The sequence below is a fragment of the Diadema antillarum genome, unplaced genomic scaffold (genome assembly GCF_040938485.1).
Source record: "Diadema antillarum isolate AM-2024a unplaced genomic scaffold, OU_Dant_1.0 seq00000932_RagTag, whole genome shotgun sequence".
NCBI lineage: Eukaryota > Metazoa > Echinodermata > Echinoidea > Diadematoida > Diadematidae > Diadema > Diadema antillarum.
This window is the reverse complement of record NW_027271783.1, coordinates 1,459,115-1,479,076: the sequence shown is the minus strand read 5'-3', so window position 1 is coordinate 1,479,076 and position 19,962 is coordinate 1,459,115. Positions and strand designations below refer to the sequence as shown.

General features: G+C 38.5%; 1 protein-coding gene across 1 annotated transcript in view; it reads left to right on the top strand.

Annotated features, from left to right (window-relative positions):
• Nucleotides 1–19,962, top strand: part of LOC139741535 (zinc finger protein GLIS3-like) — a 146,106-nt gene that overhangs the window by 78,640 nt on the left and 47,504 nt on the right. The window contains exon 3 of the mRNA XM_071652113.1: nt 1,068–1,229. Coding sequence (XP_071508214.1) covers nt 1,068–1,229 — 162 coding nt within the window. The remainder of the gene's footprint in view (nt 1–1,067; nt 1,230–19,962) is intronic.

Below are 19,962 nucleotides of genomic sequence, written 5' to 3'. Positions count from 1 at the left end.
AGGGCTACATGGAATCTTGTGTTTCATACTTCTTCACGATCATGACTGATTTAGCAGTGCACTTAAATGGTCAGAATTTGCCAGAGATAACTTCTGTACACTTTATTGTTAGGTAGGAAAGAGAGCATCAGTACTAAAAGATGAGGTGTGTACAAATGCATGTGCAGAAAATAGTGAACCATGTGAGTTTTGACATTAGACAAGTCAGTCACCATAAGCGTTATGTTTGCCAAGACTTCTCATTAGTTCTTATGTAATGTATATTTCTAGTCCGAGGTGTTTTTCCATGCCGTTTGGCTTCCTTGATATTTTGTCAGATGCTATTACTAAAGTTGAGTCTCACTTTTCATATTGCTATGTAACATACCCGAATTGCTGAATATATACATTGTAGCAAGCTGTCATCACTGAGCACATAAAGAACAATATCATATTTGTTTGATTGTTTAAAAATGACAATTGCATCAGGCAACATCCTGATCTGCATACAGAGAATGTTTATCTGAAGTAAGTTGTAACTTTGATCCATAGTTATGAGCTGTTGTATGCATAGAATATTAAGCCTTCTGGAATCTTTTTTTTTTTGTCCCACATTTTGTACTCAATAGAGCAGCGTAAATCTTAACAATGAAAATATTTGGGGAAATCACAAATATCGTACAATCAAAACTCTTGTCGGCGAAATTATAAACAAATGAAGTTCACTGAAATTGGCCCTGTGCAAAACAAAACAAAAAATCATGCAAGCAGAGATGCACTTTTACAGTGGCATTTGTATTGCTCTGCAATGTATCTGTATTTGTATTTGCACAAAAGCTGATGAGATCCAAACAGATTTTGTTCACTGAACACCCAAAATGTTTGGGACTTCCCCCATCTAAACTTCTCTTCTTCATCTCCATCTCTACCAGGTGAATATATATCTTCCATTGTTTAATCTGACAGTCATTGATGCAATTGAGTTAACCTGTGTTTCTCATATTGTTCGTTCACAAAATGATTCGACTTTAACATTGTTTCCCCCTTTTTCTCCTCCAAATACTCCTCCTTCGCCCTGATACCTGCAGTTCGAAGGGTGCAATAAGGCGTTCTCTCGCCTAGAGAACCTGAAGATCCACCTGCGATCCCACACGGGCGAGAAGCCGTACCTCTGTCAACATCCGGGTTGCACCAAGGCATTCAGCAATTCGTCTGACCGGGCAAAGCACCAGAGGACACACTTAGACACGGTAAGAGAGATAGATGAGTGAGAGAAATAGATCAATGGAAATGAGGTAGCTATACAGACAGATGGGTAGAGAGGTAGATATAGATTAGATAGAGACACATAGATAGATTGGTGGAGAGATAGAGAAATATATTTTTACACAAAGAGAAATCTATGTATAAACATATGCATTGGTATGAACATTAAAATATTATATATAAATATACATATTTGTATATATATATGTATTTTATATGTATGTATATATGTATTTTATGCCCTAAGGACCCTTTTCTTGCGTCACGGCCCCTATATTTATATATATGTATATATATTTATATATTCATTTGTTTAATTATGGTCGTGTAATGAGAAGAGAAAGAGCTAATGACTGCCATAAAAATGACAGGAGAAATAAAGTAGGGGCACTTATATTACCAAAAACAAAAACAAAACAAAAACATGAGTTTCTGGATGTACCATTCACACTGCTAAAAAAAAAAAAAATCTCTGGTGTTTTGGGCAGGAAATGCACATTTGTGAATATTCAGGATATTCAGGTAGTTGGCATATGCAACTTGCTGCTGTCTCTTTAGTGTAGACAGGCAGGTAAGAGATTCCCCTTGCAAAGGGTAGTATAGATGTCATGTGACCAAATACTGGAAGAAAACTGGCCAGTCCTGGAGTGAGCATTGAAGGCATAATTTACCATTTGCAGATGAAACAAAAACCCAGCATTAGTGCTTCAAAATAGTTCTAGAATGTGAGTTAGGGATAGAGACAACCAATGTGAAAATTTGAACCAGTATAATTGATGTTAAGTAATGTTAGATATACAAAATGTGAACATTAGTTATAATGAAAATGTTTCTAGACTAAACCGTCTACAGTTATGGTTTGACGAGCAAAATAGTGATATCTCCTAATATTTTAGGCTTTATTGCAAATATTTTATATGGTAGGATGTTTTGTGATACAACTGACCTGCACATATGCATCAAAAGTTATATCTTGAACATTTTTAAAATCACTGCTCCCCAAGGATAAACAGGACCTTTAATTGACATTTGCTAAAATCAGAAATGGAATTGTGGAGTTTCAAAGAGATTCTCTTCTTAGGAGGTTTGTTTGTATGTTTTTATTCCAGTTTATCGCTCATATACTGATTGTTGCCTAGCAACTTCTAACAAACTACTGGAATGTGCAAAAGACTGTGTGTTTTTTTCAGTGGCAGTGTAAAAGCCCCTAGAGAGATGGCAAAACAAGCAGAGAAGAGAGAAAGAGTAAAACAGAGAGAGAGAAAAAAAAGTTGAGTCTTCAAAACTGGGAAATTCCCTTGTAGCGAGTAATGCGCCTTCTCAACCAGGTGTCATTCGTCAGACTATTATTCCTCCAAAGCCAAAAATTCTTGCTTTATGATTTGCTTGAATTGGTTATCGCAGCAACCTTGGTTTCCTTTATTCCTCTGTTACATCATTGTTTTACTTTACAATGGGCAACACGCATGATTCCTTTTTTTAAAACCCTGGAAATGTGATCATAATGAAAGTATTGGGGAATTTGGAGATTTTGATGATGAAACAAAGTGGAATCCAGACAAATTGAAGAATTGAATGGTAGGATGCACATCACGGCTCATTGGGTATGAAATCTCGTCTTGACGTAATTTGTCTACGTAGGAAATACGCATCAGAAGCCAGGTGCGTTGCCTGTTAGCAGACAAACAAGCAGAAATAAAAAGAACAAATCAAGCGCAAAAACAAATACCAGTAAACATGTTAATGAATAGACTATATATGTAATGTAATGTATTACAATGCAAGTATATGGATATTTCTTTGGGTATGAAATCTCATCTTGACGTAAATTTGTCTACGTAGGAAATACGCATCAGAAGCCAGGTGCGTTGCCTGTTAGCAGACAAACAAGCAGAAATAAAAAGAACAAATCAAGCGCAAAAACAAATACCAGTAAACATGTTAATGAATAGACTATATATGTAATGTAATGTATTACAATGCAAGTATATGGATATTTCTTTTCGGGCAGCCTAGTAACAAACCATGTCATTTACCTGCTCTCTCCAATTATCCTTTAAAGGGAGGAATGCACTTAGTTGTTCAGGTAGAGCAAGCCTCTAGCAAGCTTTGTGGTTGTTAACCCATGGAAGACTAGTCCTGACTATACTTGGGCAGGTGTCTATGGAAAATGCATGTTATAGCAAGATTAGCTTGTCCTCGACGGGTTAGGGGCAATTTCTGTGAGAAAAGCATGAATAAAATGTAAACACTCCAAAGAAACAGTCTATAGCCAAGAAGGTATTGTCAGTAATGTAATTCTCTCTATCGCGTATAGCCGATGTCAAGGGATATCACCTCGCAATACCGATATGTGATCGATCGCTTTTGGGATGTATTAAAGTCTGAAATCCTTTTAAATCAGTAGACATCTACAAAGGTGAAGAAATAGTCTCGGGAAAGCACAGTGAGATATTCAGCTTTTTCATTTCTAAGGAACATCTTTCGCTCTTAGTCTCTGCATAAAGTTTGGCTACGACTCGAAACTCCATTGTTTGAATATGTCAGGAAACCAGGCAGTCTATTCCACAGACATCAGAAGGGTGTATGCTGACACCTCCCCCCTCCCCCCATGACACCAATACACCTATACTCTGCGTGTGAATTTCAACACATAACTGCCACCAACCATTAAGCTAAGGCATTGCACCTGTTAGCTTTATGATATAATAAATCCCTTCTTTCATTAAGACAGAATATCCCTGTAAACCATCTATAGATGAATAAAATGCATAGTCTGTATATCTATGAATATATGCTTACAATACTCATGAATAGGTAGCATGTCGTGTATTCATTACAGAAGGCACCTAGCTCAAAGGCTGATTTGGGTGACGAGATTTTTCTCTCACTGTCATGGCCAGGTCTCTTGTGTGAGCTAAAGCTGAGAATCTATCATAGGGGATCATATGACTAGAGTTCAGATTTATCCCAGCCCGCCCTTTTCTCTTGTATCTTGTATATGTGTGAATAGTTTGAATGATTTGACACAATGAATCCCATAAAGATTTATGACTGCTGACAGTTTTCGGCCTTTTTTTTTCAAGCAAAGAATTATAGAGGGTGAAGGAGGTGCAACAATTCACAAGTTTGTAATTGGTATCTCTCTCTCTCCCCATTCTTTGGGGGGGGGGGGGGCACTAGGGGTAAAAGGACCACTATAAAGGGATTGCTGTATTTACCAAAAATTGGCCAGACTGTCCCAAACTTGCTTTTCTGATCAGTGGAGTATTGGTCCAAAGTTTAGGAACTTGTCTCACCTCATCAAAAAGTTGTGACATGGAAAGTAAAGTTTTGCGCCTCAAACATTATGGCTTAATTCTAGAGAGTGAAAAGTAGAGGCTCAATCCAAATTAGACCTAAAATGAAAAAGTGTTATGAAATTCAGATTTTCCCATGTTTTAAAAATCAATGATATTAATCACAACTACACACTCAAACTGGAATAGGGATGATGATATACATGTAATTACCAAACAAATATCCCATGGCACTGCACTCAGACCGACACTAAATTTCAGATTTTGACATGAAATCAGTAGTGATAAGATGGACCATTTGCTATCAAATTGTTGTAGCCTTGTGATAATGTGACAACAATAACTTTTGGTGATGATAATAGGTGATACTTTCATTGCACCTTTTCTACTGGATACAAGGCACTATGAGATGACTTCCCTGGTTGCCATACGAGACCGTTCAAATTGCCAGGCAGTGACAGTACTAGTTCAGTGCATATATAGGGATATCAGAATAAGTAGATCTTCAGATTTTGTTTGAAGTGATCCAGTATTGGTGATGATTTCAGTATACATGCCAGAAAATTTTAGAATAAGGGCACTCTTCTAGCAGTGCCTAACTAATTATTTGAATATATTTCTTTAAACATATTTTCTTTAATAACAGATCACTGCAGGTACTCCGCTATGAGATTGGTATGTACAAACATGGTCAGAAGGCAAATTTTGGTGACCTGGCACCCATTTTTTACCTTTTTTTTGCTGAAGAGTGCTGTGACACTTAAATCCCAAAAGAGATTTATGTTTGGCTGTTCGCTGTTCGCTTTCCAGAAAGGGGATTATGAGTATGTCAGATCAAAAGCGATGATTTTGTACTTGTGAAACTGACCTTGAAAATATATGGCTGGGTGATGAATAGGACTAGCAGATGCATTTTTCGGGGTAACAGTTGCAACACCCCCTTAGAGCTGATATCACTTCGTAAAATATAATTGACTGACAGTCAATAAGAGACTTAACCTCTGTTGAAGATAACCGGATAATGTTTGGTGTCGCATGTCGCATTTTCCGTGACAAAACTTGTGTTGTCCCGCTACGTGAAACACTCCCGGGGCCAGCGGAGCTTTTACGCGTGATCTAGATTCTCATTTAGCGCAAACAGACCGAGCAGCGAATGTGCCTTGAAAAAAAAGGATCAAAGAAAGCGAAAACGACAGATAACGATCGAGACTTGAGGCTTGTTGTTCCCTTTGTTTAGTATTTATATCTTTTTTATTCGAAGGGAGAAGAAAAAATATATCAATATGATGATGATGCGTTTAGACTTACTTGCGGATGACGAAATTTAATGAAAAGCAGAGTGTTTTGAGAGAGAGGGAGGGGAAAATATTCAGCTGAATTTCTGTCTTGTGTGAAATGTTGACATTTTGCACGCACCATAGACTTGGTAAAAGACCTAATAAGGTGTAATAAAGTGTAATTGTAGCTTGGGCAAATACAGACATCTCTGTAGATCCATCGTGACTCGGCAAAGATACTTTTCCATCACAGAACCCGAGGGATGGTGGCAATGCGGCACGTTCGATATTCTCTGTCAAACAGGTGACAATGGCCGCTTTGGACCGCTGCCCTCACGATTGCCCGCCATCGCTACATTTAACTTCTTCATTGACGAGAGTTTTTCGGATTACACTTTTGTCAGTGACTTCTCAACCCATCCCCCCCCCCATGAAAAGAGAAAAAAGAAAGAAAAAGAATGACCTGTCCTGATTTAGGTATTACAGAATGAGGTCAATAGCTATCTTCCTTTGTGATTAGTTGACGTTTTCCAAAGGCCGTCCTTCACATTTCCTGAAATGCACAAAGAAAGTCAGCTCTGATTTTACTTCTCTCATTTTCTGCCATTAATTCCTCAAAAATATGAGATTTTATCCTTGTATGTGTGCTTGTAAATTTAACTTATATCTTTTCACAGGAGAAAAGGATTAAAAAAACTGAACCCTGCTCTTAATTAAGACTAGAAATTACGTAATGTAAAACCAGAATTATTCGTGGCGTGAATATGGTGCCAACTGCCTGTATGGCAGCTGTAGATTTTCACAAATTGTCACTGGCATTCAATGCATATATAAAAATGTCGAAGAAAACTTTTGCATGCATCTTAATTTTAATCTTTTATTATTAAAATTCATGGGTCTCTCTGCAGGTTACATCAATTTTTGGGTTAAACCATTTGTATGGAAAATATGCAAGAGTGTAGAAGAATATATATATATTTTTTTGTGCAGTATTGCCATTGATATTAACACATTGCAATGTATAATCTTTTGCGGTTCTGTAAAAGTGGAGCAGAATGAATATGCTGCGGAAATGTGTTTGACCATATGACAGCAATATTAGAGCTCTCGGAACATGAATACCTTTTAAAAATCCAAGCAAGCACTGAATAGGTTAGGAATCAATCAAATGTTCAGTCAGAATGTTTTCCATTCTGAAATAGCTCAAAGGCAAAAATGAGGTCGCCAAATCCTTTTCTTCGCGTGACTGTGTGACATTTCATTAATATCGCAGTCTAGTACAATGGCCTGGCCCGTGTGGTGACGAGTTCCGACCGAAAAACCATTCACAGTTGACTCTTGGAAGTGTGCTTAGTGTGGCGGCTGGAAGATGAGAAAATAGGCAAGAAGCAGACGAAGAAAAGAAGAACGGGTGTGTAACTGATCTCATTCTCTTAGACCGCGCTGTGAAGACTCCGTACAGAATGATTGATCATCGAACATTCGTCATCTCAGTCTAAGTTTGATACACGTGAGGAAAAGGGGGATGGAACGCCACAGAAGGGGATGAGTACGTAACTGTCTCTTTTGACAACAACAAAGAAACACACCCCAAACATGTCTCAAAGCCTTCCCACTCTCTATAAACACAAGATCTGTGACAGGGACTAAAAAGATTTAAAGGGACTGTACAGTACTGGTTGAGGTGAGGATTCAGCTTGTAATGTTTTGCGAGATATTTAAAAACCACTCTATGAAATGTTAAAGAGCATACAAATCTAAGGGGAATAAAACGTTTATTTGATGAAAATTGGTTTAAAATGACCGAGATATCAAAAAACAAGGTAAAACGAAGAGATTCTAATAAAAGTCGTGGCCTGTCAATTTTATTGGGATCGCTATTTGGATATCTCAGCCATTTCAAGGCCAATTTTCATCAAATAAACGTTAAATCATTCTTGAAATTACATGCTCTTTCATATTTCATAAGAGATTTCTCATTATCTCACCAAAAAATGCTATAAACCTGACATTAGGTCTCAACCAAAACTAAACGATCCCTTTAAGGGGAGGCGTGCTGTGTCTTGAAGTGATGGATGTCAAGGCATGCCGTAGTGATTGATTCGAAGTAATCAAACTCTTGCCACGTCTGAGCTATGTATGAATGAGATACAAAGAAAAAGTGGACAGGAAGGTCTATACGAGAAAACTGAACAAACATAACTGACAACTGAGTATATAACTGTCTCCTCCAAAATAAATGATGAAACACCCCAACCCAGAGTACCAAAAGTTTGTTAACTTTTTTGACATCACCATATATTCTACTAGTTCTCTTTGGATTAAAAAGTTCACAGCAGTATCATCAACAGCAAGATAGAAACAACAGCAACAACTACATAAACAATGTAGAATACTATCGATGAGTTCACTGCAGCATTTAGCACACTTGATGTTTTTTTTTTTTGTATTCATGGTCTGTGGAAACCTTCATCAATATATCATTGCTAGCTTTATGCTTGAATGTGATTGAGCATAACCCTTATTTGATAATGATGTATGATTTAATTTTTTTTAATGAATTTACTGTACAATCAATTCATTTTCAAACATATTTAAATCCTGCTGCATTTTTTTTTTGACTGGTGGTAGCAACTGATACAACACATTGAGTGGACACTGCTGCCACACCCTGGCCTGATTCAGCAGGTGGTCAGAACTTGACCTTTAGGACACTTCCTTTGGAATGTTATTTCTGCTTGCCCCCTGCTTTTAGGCGATATTTATAGAACTCAAGACTGGTCAGAAACAAGGTAATGATAATTCAAAAGAGACTGGGGCACATTCCTGTATAATTTGACGGTATTTTTGCTCACAGTTGCTATCTTTTGCTACTTCATTTTTTTTTCCAAGTTTTTTTTTCTATTATTATAGGCGCAGGGTTAAAATTCATGCTTATTCGTTGATTGGTGTGACAACAACAATATGAAGACAAATATTCATCAGTCGGTTTAGGTCACTGGTAACCATTGTGAAGCCCCACCCCCCCCCAACTTCTTCATACAGAACATCTGTCGGCAAATTTTCCACCGCATTCTAGAACGATTTCACCCCAATAGAAGTCAATCTGTCCAAATTCACCACAGCTGGAGTTATCAATCCCAAATGGTGTGTGTATCACGCAATTTTCTCCCAAATTGATACTATCACATGATAATATCTTTTTTTATGTCTCTCTCATGCAATTTTGGATTGTGATGGTTTCTGTGAAATGATGACAGATGTCCATATTGAGTAATATTGCAGAAATTGGCTGAATAAATCTCCAATAAGACTCCAACAAGAGGGTTTTAAGCCTGAAGCAAGTTTACCAGGAAGGGAAAGTCCAAATATTGTATTCATTCATAGACCTATAGATCTGTGTGTTTGTGTGTGTGTGTGTGTGGGCAGATACTGTAAAACAGAAATGTTTTGTGTGATTTTCGCAAGAGCCAAGATTTGCAAAATTAAAATGCATGCGAAAGTTCTCGTCTACACTTCATGGATCAAATGCCAGTGCAAATCACAAAAATTTCATGCCATGAAAAAGGCCGTCAGCTCCAATTCATAAAAATTTAGAGTATGTTTCATGGGGAAACACAAACATGGAAAATAAAGGTGATATCAGTTCCAACCCCCACAATCTCTGACCTCACAAATTAAATGCAGTCATGGTAACACAGCAAAGGAAAATATACATTGGTAGTCAAACATCAAAAAAGTAATAAAAAGTCCAGATGAGTACACATGTGACCTACTTTCCTTGTAACTGTCTCTTCTTTTTTCAATAGCTTGTCCTTTTCATTTCAACATTAGTCATGCAACTGTACAGTAGGCCGCCGAGCCGTCAATGTCACTACAACAGACTCTTATTCATCTTTTGTTGTCGACTGAGTGGTACGTGCCCATCTCCCTTGTTACTGACACCATTCTATTATCCCTGCGTAATCTCCACAACTAATTGTGACTGCACTTTTTCCTTTTATGTACATGATATTCCGTCACAGAAGAAAGAATATTATGCACAAAAGAGTTTTAATACGTATGATAGCTTGGAGGGCGTGTAGATGGGGCTGGATCAGAGACAGAAAGGACAGGGGAAAAAAAAAAAGACCCAAACGAAAGTGGCGAAATGAAATTTGTATACTATTGTCACGTGGCCATAGATGTATCGGATCTCATCCATGAATCTTGGCAAATATTTGCACGGCGCGTCGCATGCACGTCAGTGGAAGCCGAATAAAGGGGGCCTCGTCGGGTAATTGAGGAGGTGTGGTCTGCACACGCCGCCCTCACCGTCTGCTGCTGACCTGGATCGATCGCTCTCAAAAATCAACCAAAAAAAAGATCAAACTCAATGATAACGATGATAATAGGATGATGAACTTGAATTTTTAAGGTTTGCTGAGAAGCAGTTTCCGATTCCCATTTTGCAATCTTATCACTGACTCTTGATTATAAAATGCCTTACCGGTACTCTATCGAAATAGCCTGTCTACTTGCTGAGTTTGTGAATTGTCCTTTAGTACCATCCAATACATCCATAGGAAAAAGAAAAGTCTTTGTTAAAATACTGCAAAAATGAAAGTTGTCCCTTACTCCTAATCAAGACAGTCTTCTGGCAGAGCTAACGTAGCTTGATTAGCCCTGACACTATACATAGAGACTCTACAGAGACTTTCAGGCAAATCTACAGCAGTGATGCATGTCATGTGACGTTTGCATTAATTGCACACTTGCTTACACAGGCACGCATAGCATTATTCTGGGCATCGCATTCACATAAAACGAGCTGGTTCTGAAAATGATGCCAGTATGAAACCTGTTTTTGAAGCTGGTCACTAATTTGGTCACAGTTTTGATGTATACAACATACCTCCATATGTCACTCCAAACATTCAAAAACCTAGACATTTGACCAAATTGGTAATATGTGTGTGCCAAACAGCTATGAAAGTGCATGATTGTGTTTTATAAAATGGGTTCAAGAATGTAGCCAATTGGAAGCACTGAAATGAGTCACGTGTGCGTGCATGATTTTTTGCTATTGCACGGCCTTGCAAAATAGCGTAAAGTCACTGACGTCACAATGTTTACATTAGCAGTGCACACTCAATCAGTTGTTACAAGTGCGTCACGCGCTACTATACGCGCTGTCAATCCTGTAAACAACAGTTTACTTCTAGTTCGGGCTGCCAGCCGGCCTTTCTTGTGCACAATGTGGCGTACGTATAGGCTTATACGTACAGTACTTATATGTGCGGGATTTCCGAGTGCGATGTGCATAAATGTAGTGCTACATGTAGCTGACTGGTATTGACCCACAAAGGTACATGAAAAATGCTGTTAGTTTTCGACCCATTTTATAAATCAAATAATACACAGGTTTGAGTTCCTGACGTTAGTAGAGATGTTGCTCACTCTCGTTTATTTACAATGTAGTGCAACATACACTCGGCTTCGCCTCGTGCATGTTTCACAATTGTAAATACCCTCGAGTGCGCTACATCTCCACAAACGCACTCTCACCTGTGTATTATTTGTATAACAATAGACCAAAATGTAAATGATGTTCATCTCTCTTCCCTTTTCATCCAGAGACTTTTTATGACTACTTTGTTTGTGATTCCATTTTTTTTTTTAGCTCACCTGAGCCAAAGGCTCAAGTGAGCTATTGCGATCGCCCTTCGTCCGGCGTCCGTCGTGCGTCGTGCGTCGTCCGTCGTCCGTCGTCCGTCGTGCGTCGTGCGTAAACTTTTTACATTTTCATCTTCTTCTTGAAAACCCCAAGACCGATTTTCATCAAACTTGGCAGGTAGCATCCCTAGGGGGTTAGGAACTCAATTTGTTAAAATGGGCACCATGCCCCACCCAGGGGGCCCCCAGGGGGGCCCAAACCCCCAAAAATTAAGGAATCTGTAAAAATCTTCTTCTCTAGAACCAGAAGTGATAGAGCTAAGTTAATAATATGAGTTAGTACATTGATGACTGTAGTTTCAAGTTTGTTCATGGCAGAATCAGGGGTGCCCCCCTTGGGACCCAGGGGAGGGGGGTGGGGAAGGGTTCTAATGGGGCCTAAATTGTACATTTTCATCTTCTTCTTGAGAACTCCATGACCCATTTTCACCAAACTTGGCAGGTAGCATCCCTAGGGGGTTAGGAACTCCATTTGTTAAAATGGGCACCATGACCCACCCAGGGGGCCCCCAGGGGGCCCAAACCCCCCAAAATTAAGGAATCCGCAAAAATCTTCTTCTCTAGAACCAGAAGTGATAGAGCTAGGTTAATACTATGAGTTAGCACATTGATGACTGTAGTTTCAAGTTTGTTCATGGCAGAATCAGGGGTGCCCCCCTTTGGACCCAGGGGGGGGGGGGGGGGTGGGGGTGAGGAGGGGTCCTAATGGGGCCTAAATTGTACATTTTTATCTTCTTCTTGAGAACCCCATGACCCATTTTCACCAAACTTGGCAGGTAGCATCCATAGGGGGTTAGGATCTCAATTTGTTAAAATGGGCACCATGCCCCGCCCAGGGGGCCCCCAGGGGGCCCAAACCCCCCAAATGAAGGAATCTTTAAAAATCTTCTCTAGAATCAGAAGTTATAGAGCTGAGATAATACTATGAGTGAGTACAGTAATGACTGTAGTTTCAAGTTTGTTCATAGGAGATCCAGGGGTGCCCCTCTTGGGGGTGGGGGGGGGGGTGGTTGGAAGGGTCCAAATGGAGGCCTGAATTGTACATTTTCATCTTCTTCCTGAAAACCTCATGATGGATTTTTGTCAAACTTGGCAGGTAGCATCCCTAGGTGGTCAGAATCTCAATTTATCAAACTGGGCACCATGCCCCACCCAGAGGGCCCCAGGGGGCCCCAATTCCCCCAAATTAAGGAATCTTGAAAAAATTGGGCCCTTATTGTACATTTTCATCTTCCACTTGAGAATGCCTCGTCAAATTTTGATAGAGCTGTGAATAATTTAGATTAGTGACTGCGTGAAAGGTGAACTTGCGATACTCAGGTGAGCGCTAGACCCGCGGGTCTCTTGTTTTTTTTTGGGGGGGGGGTAAGATAATGTCAGCTAAGTGATTCTGTACATTGTTCTTCATGAGGGCTCATGATACTGATGGAGGATGACCATATCCTTTACCCAATAGGACACGTTCATGTGACTGTATTTGTGGATTAAGTAGAACACATCAGCGAAAGTTTGAGGAAATTGGACAATCTGTCCAATAGTTTGGAATTTTTCAAGTTTCAGTGTCGCCATACAGTTTTTTTACATCACTGCAGGACAAAGATATAGAGAAAATATAACTAATTTGACATATTTTCATATTACAAGCAAAATTAAAAGAGCCTATAACTTATTACCTATTTCAGATAGCAGGGGGAATAACATTACCCTGAACATGTGTCAGTAACAAGTCAAGGGAAAGTGTACTTTCATTAACCCATTGAGGACGAGCCCCGAGTACACTCGCGCAGGGGTCTATGGGAAATGCATGTTGTAGCAAAATCAGTCCGTCCTCAACGGGTTAAGAGTAAAATTTTATGAAATTCTCATGTATTTTTGCTGTATTCTTGTCCAGCAGTGATGTAACAAACTGTTGTAGTTTTCTCATCCAGCAATTGGAACACTGAAACTTTAAAAATTCATAACTGTTGGACAGATTGTCTGATTTTCCTCAGACGTCACTAATGTGACTTCTGATATTACTGCACTCACACAATTCAGATATTATGTAGGTGAACTCTTTCTTTAAAGGGATCGTATAGTTTTGGTTGAGACCTAATTTCAGATTTCTGAAATTTTTTGGTGAGATAATGAGAAACCTCTTATGAAATATGAAAGAACATGTAATTCCATGAGGAATTCAACGTTTTTTTTTATGACAATTGGGTTTTGAAATGGCTGAGATATCCAAAACAGAGCAATTCTGATAGAGTATGGGACCCACCTTTTATTACGATCGCTTTATTTTACTTTATTTTTGGATGTTTCAGTCATTCAAAACGCGATTTTCATCAAATGAATTTTGAATTCCTCCTAAAATGGTATGTTCTGTACTATTGCATAAGTGTTTTCTTGGTATCTCGCAAAAAGTTAAAAGTCCAATTCTCATCTCCACCAATACTGTAGCATCCCTTTAAGCTCATGCTCCTTTCGCATGAATTGTGTTCCTAGTGTAATTTTTGTCGTTTAGCGTTGATGAAATAGCAATCGTCACCATAGTATCAATTCTAACAATTCACAGAGACCAATTACACTGCTCTGATTATGATCTGGACTGTTCAGTGAAGCGTGCAAGGTATACACCTTCAGGGGGAGTTTATCCCAAACATGTTTAGTGGATTCAATGTGTGCAGAAATATTAGTAGAACACGCCCACGACCTCATTTGAAATATGGACCATTAGATCAAACATGAATTTTTAAAGTGCCTGTTGAATCCATGTTGCATCGTCAGTGCATAAGTTGCAACGTCACGGTAGTTAATGTTATAAAGAAAATTTGAGGAGAATTCCACAAATTTCATTTGTGGTAATAAGTACACATTTCCTCAACTTGTTGCTGGCACATCATATGTTTAGGGTAGGGGGATTCGTGTGCTCTTTTGTTACACTAGAAAAGTGAAAATGTGTGGAAATCTTTTTACATTTTTTTTTTTGCATTGTTGGACCATCATGCCATCATGAGCTGTTGTAGCTTTCTTATCCAGCAAATATGTCACAATGGTTTAAACAAAACTGTGCAGTTTCACTACTTTTTAGTGACTGATGAAATTTTTGCAGATATGTTCTCCTGCAGTAATTCACTATATAAATCTGCACACCAGTATATGTTTAGGGTAAATTCTCCTACAGGTGTGCCTTTCTGTCTTTAGAGTCAGTTTGCTTTCAGATGTTGAAATAGTGTATTGATCAATTAGTCAAATGTGCAGTTTGTATCTAAGCTTTTAATCTCTTGCCCCCCTCGAGCTATTCACCACTCTCTTCAATAACCTCTCAATTAAACATGGAGTTGCACATTCTATTTCTTACAAAGTAAATAGTCTGTTTCCATACCCTGGGAGTAGGACTGGCTGTGTGTAGGCTGCTTACTTGGATAATACCAAGCTTGGACGGTTGCCCCTGGCAACAAGACTCTTTCATTGTGGGTTCTGTTCATTGCACTTTTGAAATTTCCCTCCTTTTTTATAACTGATAAGCTGGCTCCTATGGAGTGCCTTTGTGATTTAAAAGGGGGGGGGGGGGGGACTTTGTTCTTTTGGAAAGAGAATCAGCCCCATGAAATCTGGGATTAGATCAGAATTTTCCATCAAAGAGATTTGTGCTCTGAGTGAAAAGTGACAAAATTTAATCAGCAGTAAGCAGAAGGCTTTAGTATACTGTGTAAGTATTTTATCTAGTACTTTATTTTTATTGTTAACCATTTTTTTTTAAGAAAAGCTAGTGTTGCTCCTGTAAAATTCCTTCAAAATGTTTGTACATATAGGAGTAGGACCAGAGTAGGATTTTCTGTGAAAATGTTTTGTCAGATGTGACAAGTTTTGCTACTGCGGATTACATGAAGTAATGGTCGTTTGAACTCTCATCGTATTGCTACAGGGTTGAATTTCCAAACTAAAGTCCTATGCCCAAGTCAATTATGAACACTTCTTCATGTGAAGTAAAAAGAAATTGAGTTGTGTTTCTGTATTCTTCTTGACAGGAAGTTGGGAAAATTATTCTTGCGAGACTCATTAATCATCCCAAATCGACCAATAATTTATTTCACGTCCAAATAGAAATGCTCTAGATAAATAATCTGCCCTTCTATTCCGAACCTGAACAAAAGGGTACGCAAATCTTGTTTTGATTGGTTCTCCAGGAATAAAGTGATCGATTGGCAAGTGGCTTCTGTATTTGTTGATACTGTGAGGTAGTCTTGGTGTACCTCCTAAATTTGACTGTCAGTCCTTTCTCTTTACAATAAACATTCTAAAAATTGCACAAGTTCTTACTGACATGACTCAGCCTATAATCAGAGAGCAAAAAACATCCGTCTCGGTTGCTAGTCCAATACATCATAAATTCTAAACGTGGGTTCATGCCGATTGTTGTATTTATATGCAACATCTTTTCAGGAAATGTAAATCATCCCATGCACATTGTGCGTCATGAGTTCATGTTCTTTGCCAATGTGATCAAAGTAAATATTGCCCCTATAAAAGTGGACAAGGAAGAAGAGGGGGAAAAAAATAATGGAAAGGGCAATAGAATAAAATAGAGATTTATTTTTAGTTCGAGTCATGGAGCCCATGATGTGAAATTGTCAATGTCAATTATATCCTTTGTAGCCAATAATAAACTCTGTTGATATTTCATGTTTCCTGCTATCGTGATATGAAGATCGCAACTTTCTCGTGGACATGCAAAGGAGAAAAATTCTGAGGTTTTCTTTGAGGGAAATATTTTGTATCATACAAAATCTCTCTGTTTTTCTCAACATGTTGTACCAGCCTTTTATTAAGATCATGCAGCAGTGGTATATATTTTCATGTAATTTCTAAAGGTTTCCTAGGTTCAGTGATATGTTTGATTGGAAAGAAAATCTGAAACAAATTTTGTTCATGGTAGTGCAGGTTTAAGGAGTATTGACACTATAGCAGAGCACTGGTCGAAGTACTACTTAAATTCAAATTGATGAAATTCTTCTGTCGATTTGTTTTTTATTGCAACTGATTGACAAATCGCCCTACACTGATATAAATGTCTACATGTAGAAATGATTTGAGGGCAAAAAAGAAAAAAAAATGTAATGGGCTTTATTTGTAATAATTGTTAATCACACATATTTCTGCGTATTCCAGATTGGAATAATTCTACTTCAAAAGGAAGAAGTAGTAAAAAAAAATCTTCAAATAACATCTGCGTCAAAAAATGACATGCAAAACTATAGTTCTGTTGCAATGCTACTGTCTGATACTACTCACTCAAATGCAGTCAAAGCTGCCTTATTTAATTGGCGGCCACCTGTCTATAGCGGCCACTGAAAAAAAAAATCCGAGAGAGAAAAGCCCTGTTAAAGACCCTGTGTATAGCGGCCACCTGTCTAATGCGGCCAGCGTCCACAAATTTTGTTTCCCGCTTTAGATTTTAACCTGTCTATAGCGGCCACAGACCCAATGGAACCGTAGCTGAGCCGATAATGCAGCATGCTATCTTCTTTGTAGCCATGCCAGCCATTCATGGGCAACATTCAGTGATCGCCACAGCATGCAGTCATAATAATGCACTAGTGTTGAGCTTTCTTCATGATTGTATTCATGCTACTGTATAACAATTTGATAAACACCGGCATTGTTCAATGTATCCAACTTGCACGTGTGCATACATCCCTGCATATACACATATGTGTACATGTACTTATAGATGTATGCAACGATGATACATGTACATGTAGGCAATGCACACAAAGTTGGATAACCTGTCTGTAGCGACCACCTGTCTATAACAGCCACTTTTTCGTCTTCCTTGGGTGGCCGCTATAGACAGGTTTGACTGTACTAGGCATATTTCATGTCTGGTCTCATGTACACTCTTGGTAGGTGGCCAAACTTCTGGATCATTCTTATTTTTTTTCTTACTGCTTTTCTGAACACAATGCAGACTTAAACTGCACAAGTATTGAAGGCATTGTGTAGCTCTAACACATTGAAGGCTTAAAAAGATGGCACAGCACAGAGGGCACGATGCATTGTTCTCCATGTTTTCATAGACGCTTTGAAAGGCACACTGGCTGAGTGACGCCAGGCTAGAAACCTCTCCTCATCATTTCACAATAAATAAACATTGAACTTGAGACAGGAATTAAAGAGATTACTGAGCGCACACGGAGCGCGTGATTGCACTAAAATCTTATGTGCTTCCTAAGAAAGCAAACAAGAGTGAGAGAGAGAGACAGACAGACAGACAGATAGACATACATACAGGCAGACAGACATATTAAAAGATCAAGAAGGATGAGTTATGGTAAATGATAAACTGATAACCCTAATCCCCCCCCCCCCCCATAATCATGTTGGCAGTGGTATGAGGAACTTAATGTTTCTCTGATCATAAGTTCTGTATTCAAAAGATGTAGTAAAAACCTATGTGCTTTTTTTTGGGGGGGGGGGATAGGGGCTTTAGGCCATGACCCTTTAATCTAGATATGTTTAACAATGTAATAAAAGAGTAATATAATCTAACAATGCTAATAGTCATGGTAATAATCAGTCATTATCGCATGACATTTCTTATGGATTCTGTGTTGGTGCTGTCTTCAAGGACTCTTGTTGTATCAAAATGAGTTTTTCTTTCCTACCCTTTGAAACACTAGCAATGAATATTTGAAAATTATGATAAAAATCCACAGTAGAGGACTGCAGATATGTTGATTATGGGATGTGATTGATTTTGAAAAATGAGGGTATAGATGATGACTTCTTTAACCTGTTGAGGACGAGTCCCGAGTATACTCGGGCAGGTGTCTATGGGAAGTGCATTTTGTAGCAAAATCAGTCCTTCCTCAACAGGTTAAGATGGATGCAACCTTTTATTCATGGAAGGGGTGCAAGCAAGAATGCAAGATATCATGTCAATGGATAATGGGTCTATCTGAATTCCAGACCACACCCCTACCTCCAAGTTTGAGAAGTGGCAGAGGTATACAATGTAAAGCCAAGTATAAGACCCTGCTGAATGTCACATCAGCCTGATCTTGACACCGACTTTCCAATTTTGGTCCAGATGGAGGTTAAGTGGGAGGGTGGCAGCCCCCAATTTGTAGTAGCACTCCATCCATAGGGGAACATGATGAGAATCACAGATTCCTTGCTGCCTCCTGTCAAATTAATGTCTTCCAGGTCTTAACTAGACGAGGTGGAGTCCAAAGTTTTGAGCATGGTTTAAAGGGATGGTACAGTTTTGGTTTAGATGGGGCTCCATGTTTTCAACTTTTTTTGTGTGTGAGATAATGAGAAACCTCTTATGGAATATGAAAGAGCATACAATTCTAATAGGAATTCAAAGTTTATTTGATGAAATTGGTTTTGAAATTGCTGAGATATCCAGAAACAAAGGGGTGTTTAGTAAAAGTTGAGACCCAACTTTTATTAGGACCATTTCTTTTAGTTTGTTTTTGGATATCTCAGCCATTTCAAAAATCGATTTTCATCAAACAAACTTTGAATACCTCTTAAATTGCATGCTCTTTCAAATTCCATAAGTGATATCTAATCATCTCTCTAAAAAAAATTAAAATCTCGAATCCCCCATCTCAACCCAAACAATGGTCTGCGTAATGCTGCATGCCGGCTTCCAATCCATCATTCATATTATAAGACATCTACATGTATGTAGTGATGATACCAGCTCTTGAATAAGGGCAACAATTTTGTGTTTGGGTGCTGGTACTAACATTTGTGTATTTGGCTAAGTCTTGCCCCCCCCCCCCCCCCTAACTCTCTCCCACTCGCTCTCTGTTTCTCTCTATCTCTCTTTTACTTTCTCCTCCATTGCCCAGTTCTTAGGAGAGATAGAGGTGATTTAATGAAAGAAATTTGTCACCATTAAAAATCTGATTCAATCCAGAAAGTTAAATTATGCGTACCGGTATAACAGTTCCCTCTTGTGCCATTAAAGAGCAAGGTGGATGGGAGGGATCTCTAGAGCATGGGGGTATTAAAGGTCCTGTTTACCTTTGGAGCAGTGATTTTAAAAATGTTCAAGACATCACATTTGCTAGCTTTTCGGTTTATCTGAACAGCTTTGGTCAAAGTTTAAAAGAGGAAATTTTACAGTCATTTGCAAAGTGAAAAAATTAGGTGTGAATTGAATTGAATTTGCATCTCTGTATATCAGACATCAAATATTGTATTACTCCTAAAGGTTTTTTTTGTGCATATTTTCCCATTAAATTTTGACAGTTTTGACTGATAAAGTTAGAAGAAATAGTAACTTGCTAAACAGTGCGTAGAACGAAATGCACTGAAATATTCTTTTTCAAATGTAAATGCATGAGCACCCATTGAGTATTTGTTATAAATGCAATATTTTAATGATTTTATTTTAACAATTCAAAACACTAAAACTTTGGTCT